Below are 15,709 nucleotides of genomic sequence, written 5' to 3'. Positions count from 1 at the left end.
ATTTTGAAAATAGGTGTTTACTAACAGAAATTTTTTTTCAAATACTCACCCAATTTTGCTTATTCGCTACTAATCTAATAGGCTTTCATACGTAGAAAATAGTTTTTAAAAATTCAAACTTTAGATTGAGTTATTGATGATAATGTGGAAAAGTTTATTGTTGGTCAAATTTACCCCGGTGATCAATGTTACCCCGTTTTACGGTACCACAAATTTCAATAACTTCTGGAAGGTGTAGCAAAGCACACCGGGTCAGCTAGTAAGATATAAAAAATGCAATTCCTGATTTCACCATGAGGAAATAACGTACAAAATTGGGAAAAATATGTTTATGGAGGGATTTTTATTACTAGGGAATTTAACTAGGGAATTAACTAGGGAAAATAGGTTGCTGTTATGATGACTTTTCGAAGTTTTCGTCGAATATTTCCCATAAATTTCTGCACAGTAGCAACATCAACCGTATCGGCCTTATTTTTTCACCACTTTGTCATATCAGATTACGCTTGACTCTGAGCCACTATTCTTCGATGGGATGAAACTGTGGGCAGTTTGGTAAATAAAATCTTTTTTTTTTCAAATACATCAATATTATTCTACTTCTTTTTGCCGCCTCATTGTATGGGGCTGTCTCATAGTGCAATGCAGTACGATTTTTTGCAAATCGTCGGTTTTTTTTTTCAAAATGGAAATTTTACTTCAAAACAAAACTGCCGTGAGTGAGTTCGTAGAAGAAAACTTCAAATATGTGCTTGTGTAGTGCTAAATTGATTTTAACATTAGCCATTTAGAGTGCTTTTTGGGTTTTTCTTGCCAAATTTTCCGGAAGATCCGTGATAGCTATCAAAGTATTTGTTGGACCCCCACATATTCATAAATGTCAGATAGATGGGTTTTGTGTCGAACCGGTTTTCGGATGAGCAGAAACCAGAACTTTACTTAGGAACTGTTAACAGTAAAAGATATCGTTTATTGAATATTCATTAAACCAGGGGTGAGCAACCTTTTGAATCAACGGGCCAATTTGAATTCCAAATCTTACCGGCGGGCCACACTCACAATATCACTTAATAAAAATTTAAAAAACTGCATGGATTGTGCTCGATAATATTCAAATTAAACGTCATTCTTTTAAAAACAAACTTTTGACAATTAAAAACTGAAAAAAGGAAAGAAAACAAGAATTCATATATTATTTATCAAAAAAGTTTAAAGGGAAGTTCAAGCAGTTTTTTATACACAAAACAGACAATACCAACCAAAGTTTATCAGGTACTTAATTTTTATGAAAATTTTGGAATAATCCAATTTTCTGCTTGATTTTAATTTTTTAACAAAAATTTGTCCTTTCGAAAAAAGACATCATTTGATTTGTTTTTTTTTAATCAAAAATGATAATTTTTGAGGTCTTTGTAAAATTCATGAAAAATTTGAACCGTTTTCTTGATAAAAAAAAAACTTTCCAAAGTCTTCTGGAGATATATCACAGTGATAAGTTAGAGAAAGAAAACATATTTTTAAATCACTCTTTTTTAAGCGTAATATTTAGAATTTTTATAAATATTTATTTTCTAAGCGTAACATTGAGAATATTTATAAAAAAATATTTTCAAAAATTCCTTTTTTTAATGTATTTTTTAATTTTTTTTTTCAATAATTTAAATCTTTCTGTAAAACCTTATTTTTACGCTACAAACGATGACATTAGAAAGTGAAAAAAAAGTTGAAATAACATAAGAATTCCCAAATTCACTGATTTTTAGTTTCGTGAAGCTTCCAGTTCTCAATCTTGATTTCTTGAACCCCAGTCAAACTTTCCTGCTGTTTCCTCTTAAAAAAATCACCATCAATAAACTGAGTGACTGACTGAACTAAACGTTACTTTATCGCCTTTGGAAGGGTTTTACATTGAATCGAATGCTTATCCATATTTTTTCCTTTCTTGATAGCCACTATTTGCTTTCTTCTTTCTTTTCAAACAAACGGTTAAAAATTTGTTTTTAGTTTGAAGTTTCGTAAAAGATTATTGCATTGAGATGTATAACATTATTGTTTTGATCACAGAAAAAATCATAATTTTGCAGATTCAAAATTTTACAGATTTAGATGAAATTATTTTGCAGTTTATTAAACATATTTCGTCAAAAATTGCATTTTGAATTTTATGTTTATTCTAAACTTAATAAAGATACCACTGCACTGGGATAGGATTCCTTAAGCAAATCTAACTTTGATAATGTGGATTTCAAAGTAATTTTAAAGTAAAGTGACTGAATTTAACGATGTTTGGCTTGATTTCTATACGAAATTTCTGGAAATAGTCGTCCCAGATTTTTTCAAACAAATCACTGATATTATTTTTGTCGAGAACTCATGTCGAGTCATGTCGATAAGACCACTCTCCATTTTTTGTTGGTATTTGAGCAACGGACTTAGAAAATTCATCTTTACCCTTCCAATTTATTGTTTGTTCTTCCGTCCAAGTATCATATATTGTACATTTTTAAGTGCTTATTAAATAAAAAGGAAAAATGTAATATGAATTTAAAAGCCTATAATATTTTTTGCAAATTAATAATATTACACGTTTGATTTAAACAGAACACAATAAATGCTAAAAACGCTTGAAAAAAAGTACTCAAATAATTATGAGTCAAAGGCATATTTGATAAAGTTACTGACATACATTTTTTTAATGTTTAGTATGGACTAGTATTTATTACAATTAACAATTCATCGAAGAAAAAAAACGAAAAAAAAATAAATTTGAAAAAGCTTCGCGGGCCGCACAAGAACCTCTCGAGGGCCGCATGCGGCCCGCGGGCCGCGCTTTGCTCACCCCTGCATTAAACATTATAATTTTTCCCGCTCTTATTGTGAATAAAAATTTAAACATAAATATAACTGGCAACACTTTAGCTATACAAAACAATCAAAAGCATTAAGCGGGCCATAGACTACACTGCACTCTTAAAATACACATGATTTTTCACTTAAAAACAAGGATCCAGTGATTTTCTTCCATTCAAGTGCGACAAATACATTTCACTTGGCAGTCACTTCAATTTCAAGTGAATTCCTCCACATTCACTTCAATCTTCACTTGAATTTAAAGTGAGAAAAAATATTCACTTCCCCATCACTTGAATTTCAAGTGAATGTCGGGTTGTATTTGTGTTTATTTACAGAGTTTAAAATGGCAAATTCTAAAAAAAAGCGTTTAAAGCTTATGCTGGATTTGGATTTTCCCGATCCTTTACTAGGCAATTTTGGCGGTAGTTTGTGTTAAACGTGATGTTAGAAAAAGTTATTTAAAGGTGTTATCATGTTTCAGCTAGGGTGGTCGGATTTACCGGTTTTTTTCAAATCCGGTATTTCGGTATTTGGAATTTTCGAAACCGATAAAACCGGTAAAACCGGTAATTTTCGAAGTATATCGAATTCATGAAAAGATTTCGTCTAATTGCAGATGTAATGGCATAAAATGCGCAGAATTTATAACGCAATATTTTTTTTTTTGTTTCGATTATAGTCGTTTTACCATCTTTATGGCATTCGCGACTTTATCAACGTTGCAGTTGGCGAATCGTTATTGAAAAACTATCCGGTACAACTGTGTTCGATGTTTACTCTTGGGCTCGAACTCGCGGACATCGGCTCAGGAGACAACAGTCTTGCCAACTGAGCTATATCACAAGCAGATTTTGCAACATTTTCAATTAAAAAATATTGCATTAAGCATTTAAATTATCACTTTGTAATAAATCTATCATCACCCTCATGATAATCATGATATTTATCATCGTCATTTTATTATTTTAATTTCACATTGAGGATGCAGAAATAATAGAAGTTTCATATAGTTTGCGACGAATTCTTGTCCTCTCTGTAGAACAGTATTAAAGAATAGATTTTACAGATTTAGTAACAGTTTTTATAGTGTTTCATAAAATGATACGAAATTTGGTAAACAAAAAGATTTTCCGTTAAAAAATAACTTAATCAATTACCAAACAAACTCAAACACTGTCACAAAGTTATTGGTTGACTCACAAAATTACAGATTATTGTTGTCTTAAATACGGATGTTTTCCTCGCAACCTAGGTCGTGATAGCATTATGTTTGCCTTTCCAAAATTAAAACAAACGAATAGAAAAGAAAATCTTTCAAAAAATCAGTCAAAATTCAGCAATAAATATAATTGTTTGGATCTGATCCATACGCTCTTTGTTGCTATAATACTGTTGCAAATTTATAAAAACTTTTTTACTGCTTTGTCGGAAAAAGAAAATGCTTCAACAGCATTAAAAATAAAAACAACAGAGTTTCATCAATTAACTTGAAAATATTGATAAAGAAATTTCAAACAAATATTTCAACATGTGTTTAAATGCTGGCTCTATTGAAACATTTTAATTTTTAAAACAAAGTAGGAAGTTTCCAATCAACATTTTTGGTTTTTAATTTTTGAAAGCCCTTTACCGTTTAGAACGATTTTGAAAAACTTGGCTTGTTTATAGATAAAACATGTTCGCATCTTTTGATCAAATTCCAGTTTTTCAATGAAAACTACTGTGATATGATAATTAAGCAATCTTAAATTTCTTGAAGCTGTTTCTTTTTTCAGTCATTGTTCACTTGTACAGTCTTGAAATGTTGTGAAGCGTTAGTTCGATAGCTGAACTGAAATGTGTAAAGTCTCATGAAAATATTTCATCTGAGTGAGAGATGGCAGCTTGTCAATGCTTTTTTAAACGCCACTCTAGCTTTAATTCAAAAAGTATATCGGCAAGTTTTAGCAACAATCATATCTCACATACTTAAACCTTGTAGCAAGGTTTATTGAGCTGAGAGTTTGAAACTGACTGAACAAAATATAAGTATTTGTATTCATACATATTTGGTAAAAAAAACATTTAGCTGTGTCAATTTTATTACAGTGCCGATGATGAAAAGATGATGAAAAGTTGATGAAAAATTTACCGGAAATCCCGGTTTTTTACCGTCCCAAAAGTCGGTATTTCCGGTATTGGAAAATGGACGGTTTTACCGGTTTTACCGGTTTCGGTAAAACCGGTTAGACCACCCTAGTTTCAGCTTGTGGGTTGGACTGGGCAGATTTTCTGGTTTGCAGCAGGAAAGATTTAGAATGTACAAACAAATACGTCGAAGAATTTATACGGCTGGATCGTCGTAACGAGTCAAATGTAAGTTGCTGCCATTATTAAAATCTATAAACATCATACTATTAAATTATTTTGTTCCTTTTTAAAGATTTCGGACTCAACCTGCTTGCTGTTGGTGCTCTTTGGCGAGGAACTGTTTGGCGAAATGGAAGAGGAGTTTAAAAAAAAACGAAAAAAAATTATTTTGAATCCTCATTTTAATAAATAAAAGCACTTCAAAAACATTCGGTTTAAATCATTTATAAAAATGGCGGCTCTCTTTACATTTTCCCGTTTTATATTTTTTCTTTTTTTTATTTTTTTTATTTTTGTTTCGATTATAGTCGTTTTACCATCTTTTTGGCATTCGCGACTTTATCAACGTTGCAGTTGGCGGATCGTTATTGAAAAACTTATCCGGTACAGCTGTGTTCCATTGTTACTCTTGGGCTCGAACTCACGGACATCGGCTCAGGAGACAACAGCCCTTCCCGTTTTAAACGTTTTTTGCATAATGTGTGAAACGCTAACATTTCGTTTCTTAAGCGGTGTTTCACAAAAATGTGCAGCAGTACCTTCACATATTTAATGTACTTATTTCCAAAATGTGTGAAATTTCACACACTAATGTACTTGTGAAGTATTTTGACAGTGTGCACAATGTTGTGTGACGTTCGTCCTTAGAGTGACCAATATAAATAGTTGAGACTCATTAAGGTGTTTTTTATGCCACTTAAAAATCAATGTTACACTTAAATACAGCAAAGCCGTTCAAGTTATAAGCATTTGAATTTTTTTATCATCTTTATTTTAATTTTCAGAGAAACTGTAGTTCACAACTTACATAATGAATCATCATTCCTAGGATGTATTAATTATGTCATACAGATACAAAATATACAAATACAGAAAACCTATTTAGAGCACCTGTATCCGTAGTACAAACAGCCGGTTTAGACCTAAATTTCGAACAAAGAAACCGCACTGTTGCATCATTACCATTTTCAACCCAACTTTTTATAGAACTAGTTTGGATCCAGTTTGACAAAGTTTTAAGCCATTTGACTGTTAATGAGTGTAGATTAGGGTGGCAGCCAAATGGGTCATGTCAAATTTCTGAAACCGACCAAGTACATTTTGTAGATCGGCCAAAAAACTGACCTGTGAAAATTTCAGCTCAATCGGACTTAATTAAGCGATTTTAGTTTCGTTTTTCTTACTCTAAAAAATCACAGAAGGGAGACCAAACGAAATCGAAGAAAATGAAATTAATTTTAATGCCAGAGTATTTACTAAGAAATGCATAAAACATCGAAACCTCGAATCAAATTTTATGCCAAAAATAAACCTTAGGATTCTAAAGGAAATCTTGGAAATCGAAATTTTAATTTTGTTGTCAAATGACTAAATTGAACGTCGAGATCTGGTAATTCCTTGAAAAAAAAAAATCCTTTAGTCCCCCTTTACGTCGTTTTTTCAACTTTTTTTTTTAAATAATAGGGGAGAGTGGGGTATCATGGGCCGCTTTTTTTTTCTTTGTTTCATAATATCTTTATTTTAAAAGATACAAAAAAAAATATATGGAATGTTTCCACATTTTGAGGTTTCATGAGGCATTTTTTATTTATTAAATACATCAGAGATGCCATTCTCTACCGAGAAAGACTCTGCGGTGCGAATGACGCAAAACTGAAAAGCACTTTAAGATGAAGAAATAAAAAAGAGAGTTGTGCGAATAGTTCCTAAAACCTGGCTCGCGAACGTTTCGGCAAAATTCCTTATATAGGATATATGTTCGTCTCTATCGCATTAGAAAAGATGAACATAACATTTTTCATAACTCTTCATTTGGCATAAGAAAACTTAACAGATAGTAATAACATATTTTGTGTATGTGTATAAAAACACCAAAATATAGGTGACCCAAGATACCCCACAAAATGTGGCTCACGATTTCTCACAAGCTATGATTTGCAAATTGGATGCGTTTGTGTGACTTATTGATGTTTAATTAAAAATTCCTTGTCCTCGTGAAAAAAAACATGACAAAACTAAGATCATAAGCATGTGAGCATATTTTTGTTACGTACCGTAAACTGGGGGAACTTTGATCAGCGGGGTAACTTTGACCAACATGAAATTTCAGCAGATAATCATCATTAACTAAGCAGAAAGTTAAAATATCTGAAAACTGTTTACTACGTTTGAAAGCCTATAAATTGAGTTACAAAGAAGCAAAATTTGGTTTTTATTAGAAGATTTTTGATATTACTTAAAATGTAATTTTAAAAGCTTAAAATATCTGGTTTTTCGAAGGCTCACAAACAAACATCTCTCCTGATCAAATTTAAGCATTAAGGAGCAAATGGGTTTGTTTTATGTGAAATTTCAACTTTTTTTCTTTGTTTAAGTTTAGTCCAAGTGTTATTTTTATGGTCATTTAGTGATAATTTTTGGATATCAAAAAAATACGGTAATTTCCCTTGAGAAAGCTCCTATATTAAAAATGGCTAAAACCCTATAAAATGGTTCAATTTGAAGAAAAAAAAGAACAGTGTGAGGACCTACAGAATTGCATGATGGCAAAATTTCATTTGTTTTTTAGGTAAAAAAGAATTGAGAAATGATTATAACTTTTACCCCTAGATGTATGCAGCAAAATTGTCCATCTTTTGTTTATAAATGATTTTGGAAAAAAAACGTTGAAAAAATCAGTTTAGTCCTGACAAAAATTACTGTAATTAATGTTTATGCCTTCTGTGCTAAATGGCACCATAACAATAATTTTGAAGATGTTGAGATACGTAAAAACCATTGTGATCAAAGTTACCCCAAAACTAGAAATCTGGTTTTGTAACAAACATTTCATTATAACCACCAATGTCGTTTGAATTTACTGCAATCAATTATCATGCTTTATACTCCTTACTGCAGTAAGTGTTTTAAAATTTTAAGGTATTACGAAAAATCAACCCATTGAAAAATATTCAAAAATGAATGAAAAAAGTGATCAAAGTTCCCCCAGTTTACGGTACTTTAGGTCTTCCACGGATGCAATTTGCGGGTTCTTGTTTAATTATGTACGAGCATTTTTATAGGCTATTTAAATATAAGAAGCATATGCTACGTACATAAGTCAACAACATATTGAAAAACATGCTCATGCAAAGCGACGACGATGACAGTTGGATTGAGATTTTTATCTCCACATACAGCTGAGATATTTAGAGTGGCGTCCGTTACCCCACTCTCCTCTACCAGATTTTGACGTTATATGTATGCAATTTTTATTAATTTGGCATCAAAATTTAAATTTCGATTATTCCGATTTTCTTTGGTCCCTCTTTTGATGATTTTTAAGGGTAAAAAAAAAATGAAACTGAGAGCACTCTGAGGTATCCCTAAATCAAGTCCGATTGAGCTGAAATTGTTCTCAGGTCAGTTTTTTGGTCTAATCTATCAAAATGAATATGGTGGGGTTTAAAAAAAAAAGACATACACCGTCTTAGCCGAATTAGGCTTTACAGACTGAATAAATGACGTGGACAACTTAAGATTAACATTTAGCACCCAGTACCGAGATGGGAATCGAGCCCATGCCATCAGTGGACCAGCGATTACCGTCTTACCACGCTAACCACTCGACCACTGAGACGTACAGAGCTCGATCAAAGCTCGATCGTACAATAATCAACAATGAAATAGTTTTTTCAGCAACCCTTAAATTTTGTCAAATTCCGGCAAGGCATTCGCTTGAATATAATGCTAGAAATAATGCGCTTATCAAACAACTTCATGCAATGTCTGGGAAAAAAATTTTATCTGTTCCAATTCCAATATTCCAATCGAAATGGAAATCCTTAAAACGGCATTTGTTAGCCATTCAACTTTAAGCAATCACATTTGCCTTGGAAAACCTTCTGTTGTCAAATCAAATTTGCTATCATGAATTTATTATGGAAGATCCTGACAACAATAGAGAGTTAACGTAAGTTTCGGCTTTTTTTGTCGTCGTGACAAACCCAAACTAATCAGGTTTTACTTCCAGCGATGGAATCCAAGCCCCGGCATGGATGTTCTGGAAGCGGCGGCGTTTCCAGTTGGTCTTCATGGTAGCACTTGGATTCTTCAACACCTGCACTCTTCGAGTAAATTTGAGCGTAGCCATCGTTGCCATGACCAACATTGAAAGAATGCGATCCGGGCAAAACATTCCGCGGATTGAAGCTTTCGATTGGGATGCTAAAACTCAGGGCCATATATTGAGTGCCTTCTTCTACGGGTATGCTTTGACGCAGATTTTGGGTGGTCGTCTAGCTGATAAATTTGGCGGAACAATTGTACGTTTGGTTGTGCTATTTGGCTTATAATTTTGGCTAACAATTTGTTTTCAATTTTAGATTTTTGGCATCGGAACAGGAGGATCAGGAATTCTTACGTTATTCATTCCGTTTGCGGCACAAACGGGAGTCGGTTGGTTGATTGCAGTACGAGTAGTTCAAGGTATGCTTCAAGGTTTGGGGTTTCCAAGTACTGGTCACATTTGGGCCAATTGGGTACCTCCTAGTGAACGTACAAGGGTCGTAACGTTTGCCTTCACAGGGTCTTTGATTGGGACCATATTTGTTTTCCCGGCAAGTGGATTCATTGCTGAGCATTTTGGCTGGCAGTTTATTTTTTATTTCTTCGGCTCATTGGCAAGCGTCTGGATTATGGCTTGGACACTTTTCATAAGAAAATCACCTGATAAAGATAAAAGAATCAGCGAAACGGAAAAAATCTATATCATGACCTCTTTAGGAACAAAAGAAAACGATAAGTCACCGGATAAACAACCATGGGTCAGCATTTTGACTTCTAAACCATTCCTTGCAATCTGTTTAGCCGGTTTCGTTGAAGATTGGGGATACTACACGATACTGGCTGGACTGCCAACATTTCTGAAAAGTATATTACGGCCATAAGTTAGTTATATCGTTTGAATCACACTGATCGTTCTAATTTTTCAGCTGTTCTGGACTACGATATTCAACAGGCTGGAAATTATTCGGCTTATCCGTTTGTAGCAATGGCGATTGCGTTGCCTATTTCTGGATATGTGGGTGACTTCCTGACCAACAAAGGATATCTATCGGTGACCAACGTCCGGAAACTTGTCACTTGCGGAGCATTCATTGTTCAAATGATTGCTATGCTAGTAGGGGCAAGCATTCAAAACCCTGCCGGAATCATTTGCTGTATTACACTTTCGGTGGCGATGGGCGCATTCGCTTGGAGCGGATACTTGGTGAACCCCTTGGATTTATCACTGAAAAGTGCCGGTGTGATGATGGGGATTGCCAATTGTGTGGCGGCCATTGCTGGAATTATAAGTCCTGTAGCAGTTGGCTATCTGACTCCCAATCAAAGTGCCGAAGAATGGCGCATAGTGTTTTACAATACTGTAGGGCTGTATGCTCTGGGAACGTTTGTGTACTTTTTCTGGGCATCTGCAGAGAGGCAACCTTGGGCTTTAGATTCCGTAGTGTATTGAATTTGGAATAATAGTCTTAAGACTGTTAAATTGAAATTTTCGGTAATAAAGGTTAATTTAGATGAATTTATGTCCGTTGAACATACTGATGAGTCCCCCATGATGATTTATACTTTTCCGGCTCAGCACTGTCTCGAAAACCAAATCATTCCAATGATTTATATCGACTAAACATATTCATGTAATGAAGTTGACCCAGTGCGTTTTTATTTCGTTTATTTTTATAGTGAACTAGCTGACCCGGCAAACTTTGTTGAGCCTGTATTATTGAGATTTTTTTTTATATTTTAGTGTGGATACCCTTGTGTCAGAAAAAAATCCAGATTTATAGTTCAACTAGCTGACCCGGTAAACTTCGTTTTACCTTCTAAAGTATAAATCGTAATAAATGTTTAATTTCATCTACACGTCCTTAACTGCACTGTGCTCGCCAATAGATTCTTATGGAAATCGTAACAAATAAAGTTTAATTTGTATTGGGACCCCCTATCATAAAAAGTGAGATTCTTGAAAGTATTATACAAACCATCTCTGACCCAAAAAACCCTCGGATACCAAATTTCACTTCATTCCGACCGACCATTCATACGTGATGTTATCACAAAGAAAACGCCTCCATCTTATATATAAAAATGGAGGCGTTTTCTTTGTGATAACATCACGTATGAATGGTCGGTCGGAATGAAGTGAAATTTGGTATCCGAGGGTTTTTTGGGTCAGAGATGGTTTGTATAATAGTTTCAAGAATCTCATTTTTTATGAAAGGGGGTCCCCATACAAAATTATCTCTTCACATCTTCTTATATATGGCCTGGCTTCGACCAGACCGACCTGAACGCCATCAGAAAAATTTTAAAATGCGTTATTTATAACTCATGTAATTCTTATGCGAGACCAAAAAAATTGAAATAATTCATTGGGATGTGTTTCTTGGATTGTAAACTATTGATTCTTGTCGTTAAGTTTTATGAAATTCATCTAGAATTGAAAATATTTGAACAATATACTTAAGTGACTCGAAAAACTGCTGATGGCGTTCAGTTCGGCCTGGTTGAATCCCGACCATATAAAAATGGAGGCGTTTTCTTTGTGATAACATCACGTATGAATGGTCGGTCGGAATGAAGTGAAATTTGGTATCCGAGGGTTTTTTGGGTCAGAGATGGTTTGTATAATACTTTCAAGAATCTCACTTTTTATGATAGGGGGTCCCAATACAAATTAAACTTTATTTGTTACGATTTCCATAAGAATCTATTGGCGAGCACAGTGCAGTTAAGGACGTGTAGATGAAATTAAACATTTATTACGATTTATACTTTAGAAGGTAAAACGAAGTTTACCGGGTCAGCTAGTTTTTATATATAAGATGTGAAGAGATAATTTTGTATGGGGACCCCCCTTTCATAAAAAGTGAGATTCTTGAAAGTATTATACAAACCATCTCTGACCCAAAAAACCCTCGGATACCAAATTTCACTTCATTCCGACCGACCATTCATACGTGATGTTATCACAAAGAAAACGCCTCCATTTTTATATATAAGATATACAAAAAAGTTATGCTAACTTTTGGTAAGCGAACTTATTTTCTTCCGGTAACTTAAGAACGCTTAATCTATTAAGTTTCAATTCAGTTTAGCCATCATTCCTACAAAAACTCTTATCTGATCACGTTTTTTAAAATTGCTGAACATTGATTTGAACAAAAATTGGATCTTTTTTGCTGGAGTCGTCATAAACTGAGTTTTTTTCGATTTGTGTTTACCTCTGTATTTAAATACATTGAAGTTTTCTGAAGCATGATCGTCAGAATAGATAAATTAAAAAATGAATTGGACAAAACAAGAACATTTAAAGAATAATGAAAATAACCATAATTTTTTATTTTTTTTTTTCATTATTTCAAATGTCGTTTTTTCGGACTTTGTACTAAATACACTAATTGAATCTTATTGTGAATTGACAGAGTTGAGTTTGACAAATATTTAACAATTCAGGAAAAGTCACTATTCATCTCATTTTTCAGCAACACTTTTCTAATCAATATAATGTTTTAAAATGTCTTTAAAATTTATGTCATGCTTATCTTTTTTCAATTTTCAGTTAGGGATTGGCAAATTGTACTATAAATTAGGAAATTAAAAAAAAAAGAATTAAAACTGTCATGTTTTTGGATTACTTTTCTCTTAGCATTTGAAACTTCGAATGAAGGCAAATCTATTTTGAGTATTTGGAATAAAAATTCAAAACAATTACAAATCATTTAAAATTTTAGTTTATGATCGTAAGATAAGAAACTGTAATCCAAACAGTTGAATTTAATTCTGAATTTTATTGTTAATTTATATCAATATTCTGAATTTTGCTTTATGAATATGGATTTTCAGTAATATTTGAACGTAAATTTAAAAACTGATTTTCTTTGATCTTGATTTTATTTTTGTTGATCGAGTTCAAGAGTTTATATTCTTTAACTCACTTATGCTTGATAGATTGTTTTTTTGATCTGATATCTGGTACGAAACTTTTTTTTTTGTATTTTTGTGTATTGGTTCAGATTTTTTCCTATACTTAAATGTTTCTAAACTTATTAAAAATTTAAAAAAAATTCAAAATGATACCTTAAAAATGTAGAAAACCATTCCATTTTTTAATTTCATTTTATGTTTTATAATAAAAAAGTTGTAGAACAAAGAAAAAAAGTGGCCAATGATTCCCCACTCTCCCATACAGTTTAGCCGATCGTCAATGGAAAAGGTACTTTTGTGATCGAAAATCCCCACTATGCATTGTGTGGCATTTAAGTCAACACATTTCCTTCCCCACAACCTCTTAATCGATAAACTTGATAGAATGGGTTTCCCAACTTGGCTGGTTAAATGGCTCGAGGCAGAATTGCTGTCGTCAGACAGGGCCACATCAAATCCCAACATTTCACTGTTCCTTCTGGGGTCCCCCAAGGTAGCCATCTAGGTCCTCTCCTGTTTAACCTATTCATGAACGAGCTTTGTCAATTAATTGGTTCTGAATTAGTGTTTATGCAGACGATCTGAAAATGTACCGCTCAATTACGCATTACTCAGACTGTTTGCTTCTTCAGCGAGATCTCGATAATCTAATGCTCTGGTGCCAAGTGAATGCGATGGAAGTCAACCTAAAAAAATGTAAGATTCTTACGTTCACCAGAACCAGGGTTTTTTTTTAGTTGGTAACCACAGGTGGTAAATCCCGGTTTACGGATTGCATTCCAAGGCACGGCGAGCCACCGCGTCCCCCCAGTTTGCTACTCTGGGTCCATGGGTACAATGGGAAGACTCATGATATACTCCGTGTATATTCCCTACTCCCTAAACTCCACCTGGGGCCGCAGACCTGGTTCCCACCTCGAACTGTTTAGTACACTATGCTTCAATAGTGGGAGGTCTATTCGCGCTAATGCGCTCCAAGGCAATACTCATTAACGAGACCATTTTCAGCAAAACCTCTCACTCTTACGACTCGACGCCTGAACTCTCCTCTAACGACTTGAGAACCGACATCTCCTCGCAATAACTCGAGAATCCCACACAAACCTCTCCTCTTCGCGACTTGAGGCCTGATCTCTCCTCTAACGACTTGAGATCCGACCCTTCCTCGCATCGACTCGAGGTTTACCTCTCTTCTGCACGATTCAAGGCTCGATCTCTCCTCTAACGACTTGAAATCTGACCTCTCCTCGTAATGACTCGAGGTGACCACTTGTACCCCTCCTCTTGTTGGTAAGGGGCCTGATCCCTCCTCTTACGACTCGGGACCCGACCTCTTATCATAAAGACTCCACACAAACCTCTCCGCCTGAAGGTTTGAGGCCTGACCTCTCCTCTAACGACTCGAAGCCCGACCCCTTATCTTCAGGGTTCGAAGTTTGCCACCTTGCCCGTCGTGTGCCAGATCGAGAGCAGCTTATCCTAGACTCGCGCCTGTCACGGCACACGCGCGGGACTTAACGCAACGGATCGGATGATTCCCGACGAAGACGTCATCCTACACCGACTCGAATGGCTCGCCAGGCGTCGAGAGCCACTCTATCCGTGGGTATTCCCCGAACGTGGGATAACCCTTTCCCAACAATTTCCACTGCGAAGAAGGTCATGTCTTTTCCTCGCAGCTTCTGTCGTTGAGAACCGCTCCACTCGGATACTCCCCGAAGGTGGTGCATCCTACGCACGAACGCGGCGCACCCACGGCATCCGCTGCGCAGAAGGTATTGTCTTATCTTTGTAACTTCAAACCGTGGGGTCGGACGCACTTTTCTCGACAGCCCCCCGTCGATGGGGTCAGCCTACTCCGACCGTTGTCCGGTCTTCTTTATCCCCCTTGGTTGGCAACCCTAGGATTTTTGGCCCGCGGATTTTCCTGCACGTTGTGTGCCAAATCGAGAGCAGCTTATCCTAGACTCGCGCCTGTCACGGCACACATTCGGGACTTGGAACGCTACGACACGGATGTTTCCCGACGGTGACGACATCCTACACCGACTCGAGAGGCTCGCCCAGCGTCGAGAGCCTCTCTACCCGTGGGTATCCCCCGACAGTGGTTAACCCTCTTCCCTCGAGATCCGCTACGAGGAAGGTAAAGTCTTATCCCCGCAGTTTCCCTCTTGGGAAGCGGCACAACTCGGATACCCCCCGACATTGGGGTATCCTACGCACGTTCGCGGCGCACCCCTGACCTCCGCTACGCAGAAGATGATGCCTTATCTTTGTAGCTTCGATCAGGGGATCGGACGCACACTACTCAGATGCTCCCCGCCGATGGAGTCATCCTACACCGTTCGCGGACTGCCGTTGGTTCCAGCTCCTCTGCAGGGCAGTCATGATCCGGGTGAACCCATCGCTGACCGCATGCCAAGTGTTGGAATCCGCACACATCCTCTGTACAACGTTATCTGCTGTCGTGTCAGGCCCACAGGCGGCAAATATGGAAGTACGTACCGCCGCAAACCTCGGACAGACAAACACCACATGT

At 35.8% G+C, this 15,709-nt stretch overlaps 1 protein-coding gene across 1 annotated transcript; it reads left to right on the top strand.

The window, feature by feature from the left end:
- The first annotated feature begins 9,044 nt into the window (after positions 1–9,044).
- On the top strand, positions 9,045–10,769 carry LOC129757281 (sialin-like). Its single transcript, XM_055754445.1, has 4 exons — positions 9,045–9,154; positions 9,215–9,506; positions 9,567–10,113; positions 10,176–10,769. The coding sequence occupies exons 1-4, from the start codon at positions 9,123–9,125 to the stop codon at positions 10,697–10,699; spliced, it is 1,395 nt and encodes a 464-aa protein (XP_055610420.1). The 5' UTR covers positions 9,045–9,122; the 3' UTR covers positions 10,700–10,769.
- The last annotated feature ends 4,940 nt before the right edge of the window (positions 10,770–15,709 follow it).

The sequence above is a fragment of the Uranotaenia lowii genome, chromosome 3, assembly GCF_029784155.1.
Source record: "Uranotaenia lowii strain MFRU-FL chromosome 3, ASM2978415v1, whole genome shotgun sequence".
Lineage (NCBI taxonomy): Eukaryota > Metazoa > Arthropoda > Insecta > Diptera > Culicidae > Uranotaenia > Uranotaenia lowii.
The sequence above is the reverse complement of the archived record's forward strand: the minus strand, read 5'-3'. Positions and strand labels throughout refer to the sequence as shown.

What these genes read in the sequence shown, in the direction of transcription:
- LOC129757281 (XM_055754445.1), top strand. Translation starts at nt 9,123, where the DNA reads ATGGAAGATCCTGACAACAATAGAGAGTTAAC. An exon ending in ATAAATTTGGCGGAACAATT is followed by an intron (nt 9,507 to 9,566) that starts GTACGTTTGGTT and finishes TTTCAATTTTAG; the next exon opens with ATTTTTGGCATCGGAACAGG. An exon ending in ACTGCCAACATTTCTGAAAA is followed by an intron (nt 10,114 to 10,175) that starts GTATATTACGGC and finishes CTAATTTTTCAG; the next exon opens with CTGTTCTGGACTACGATATT.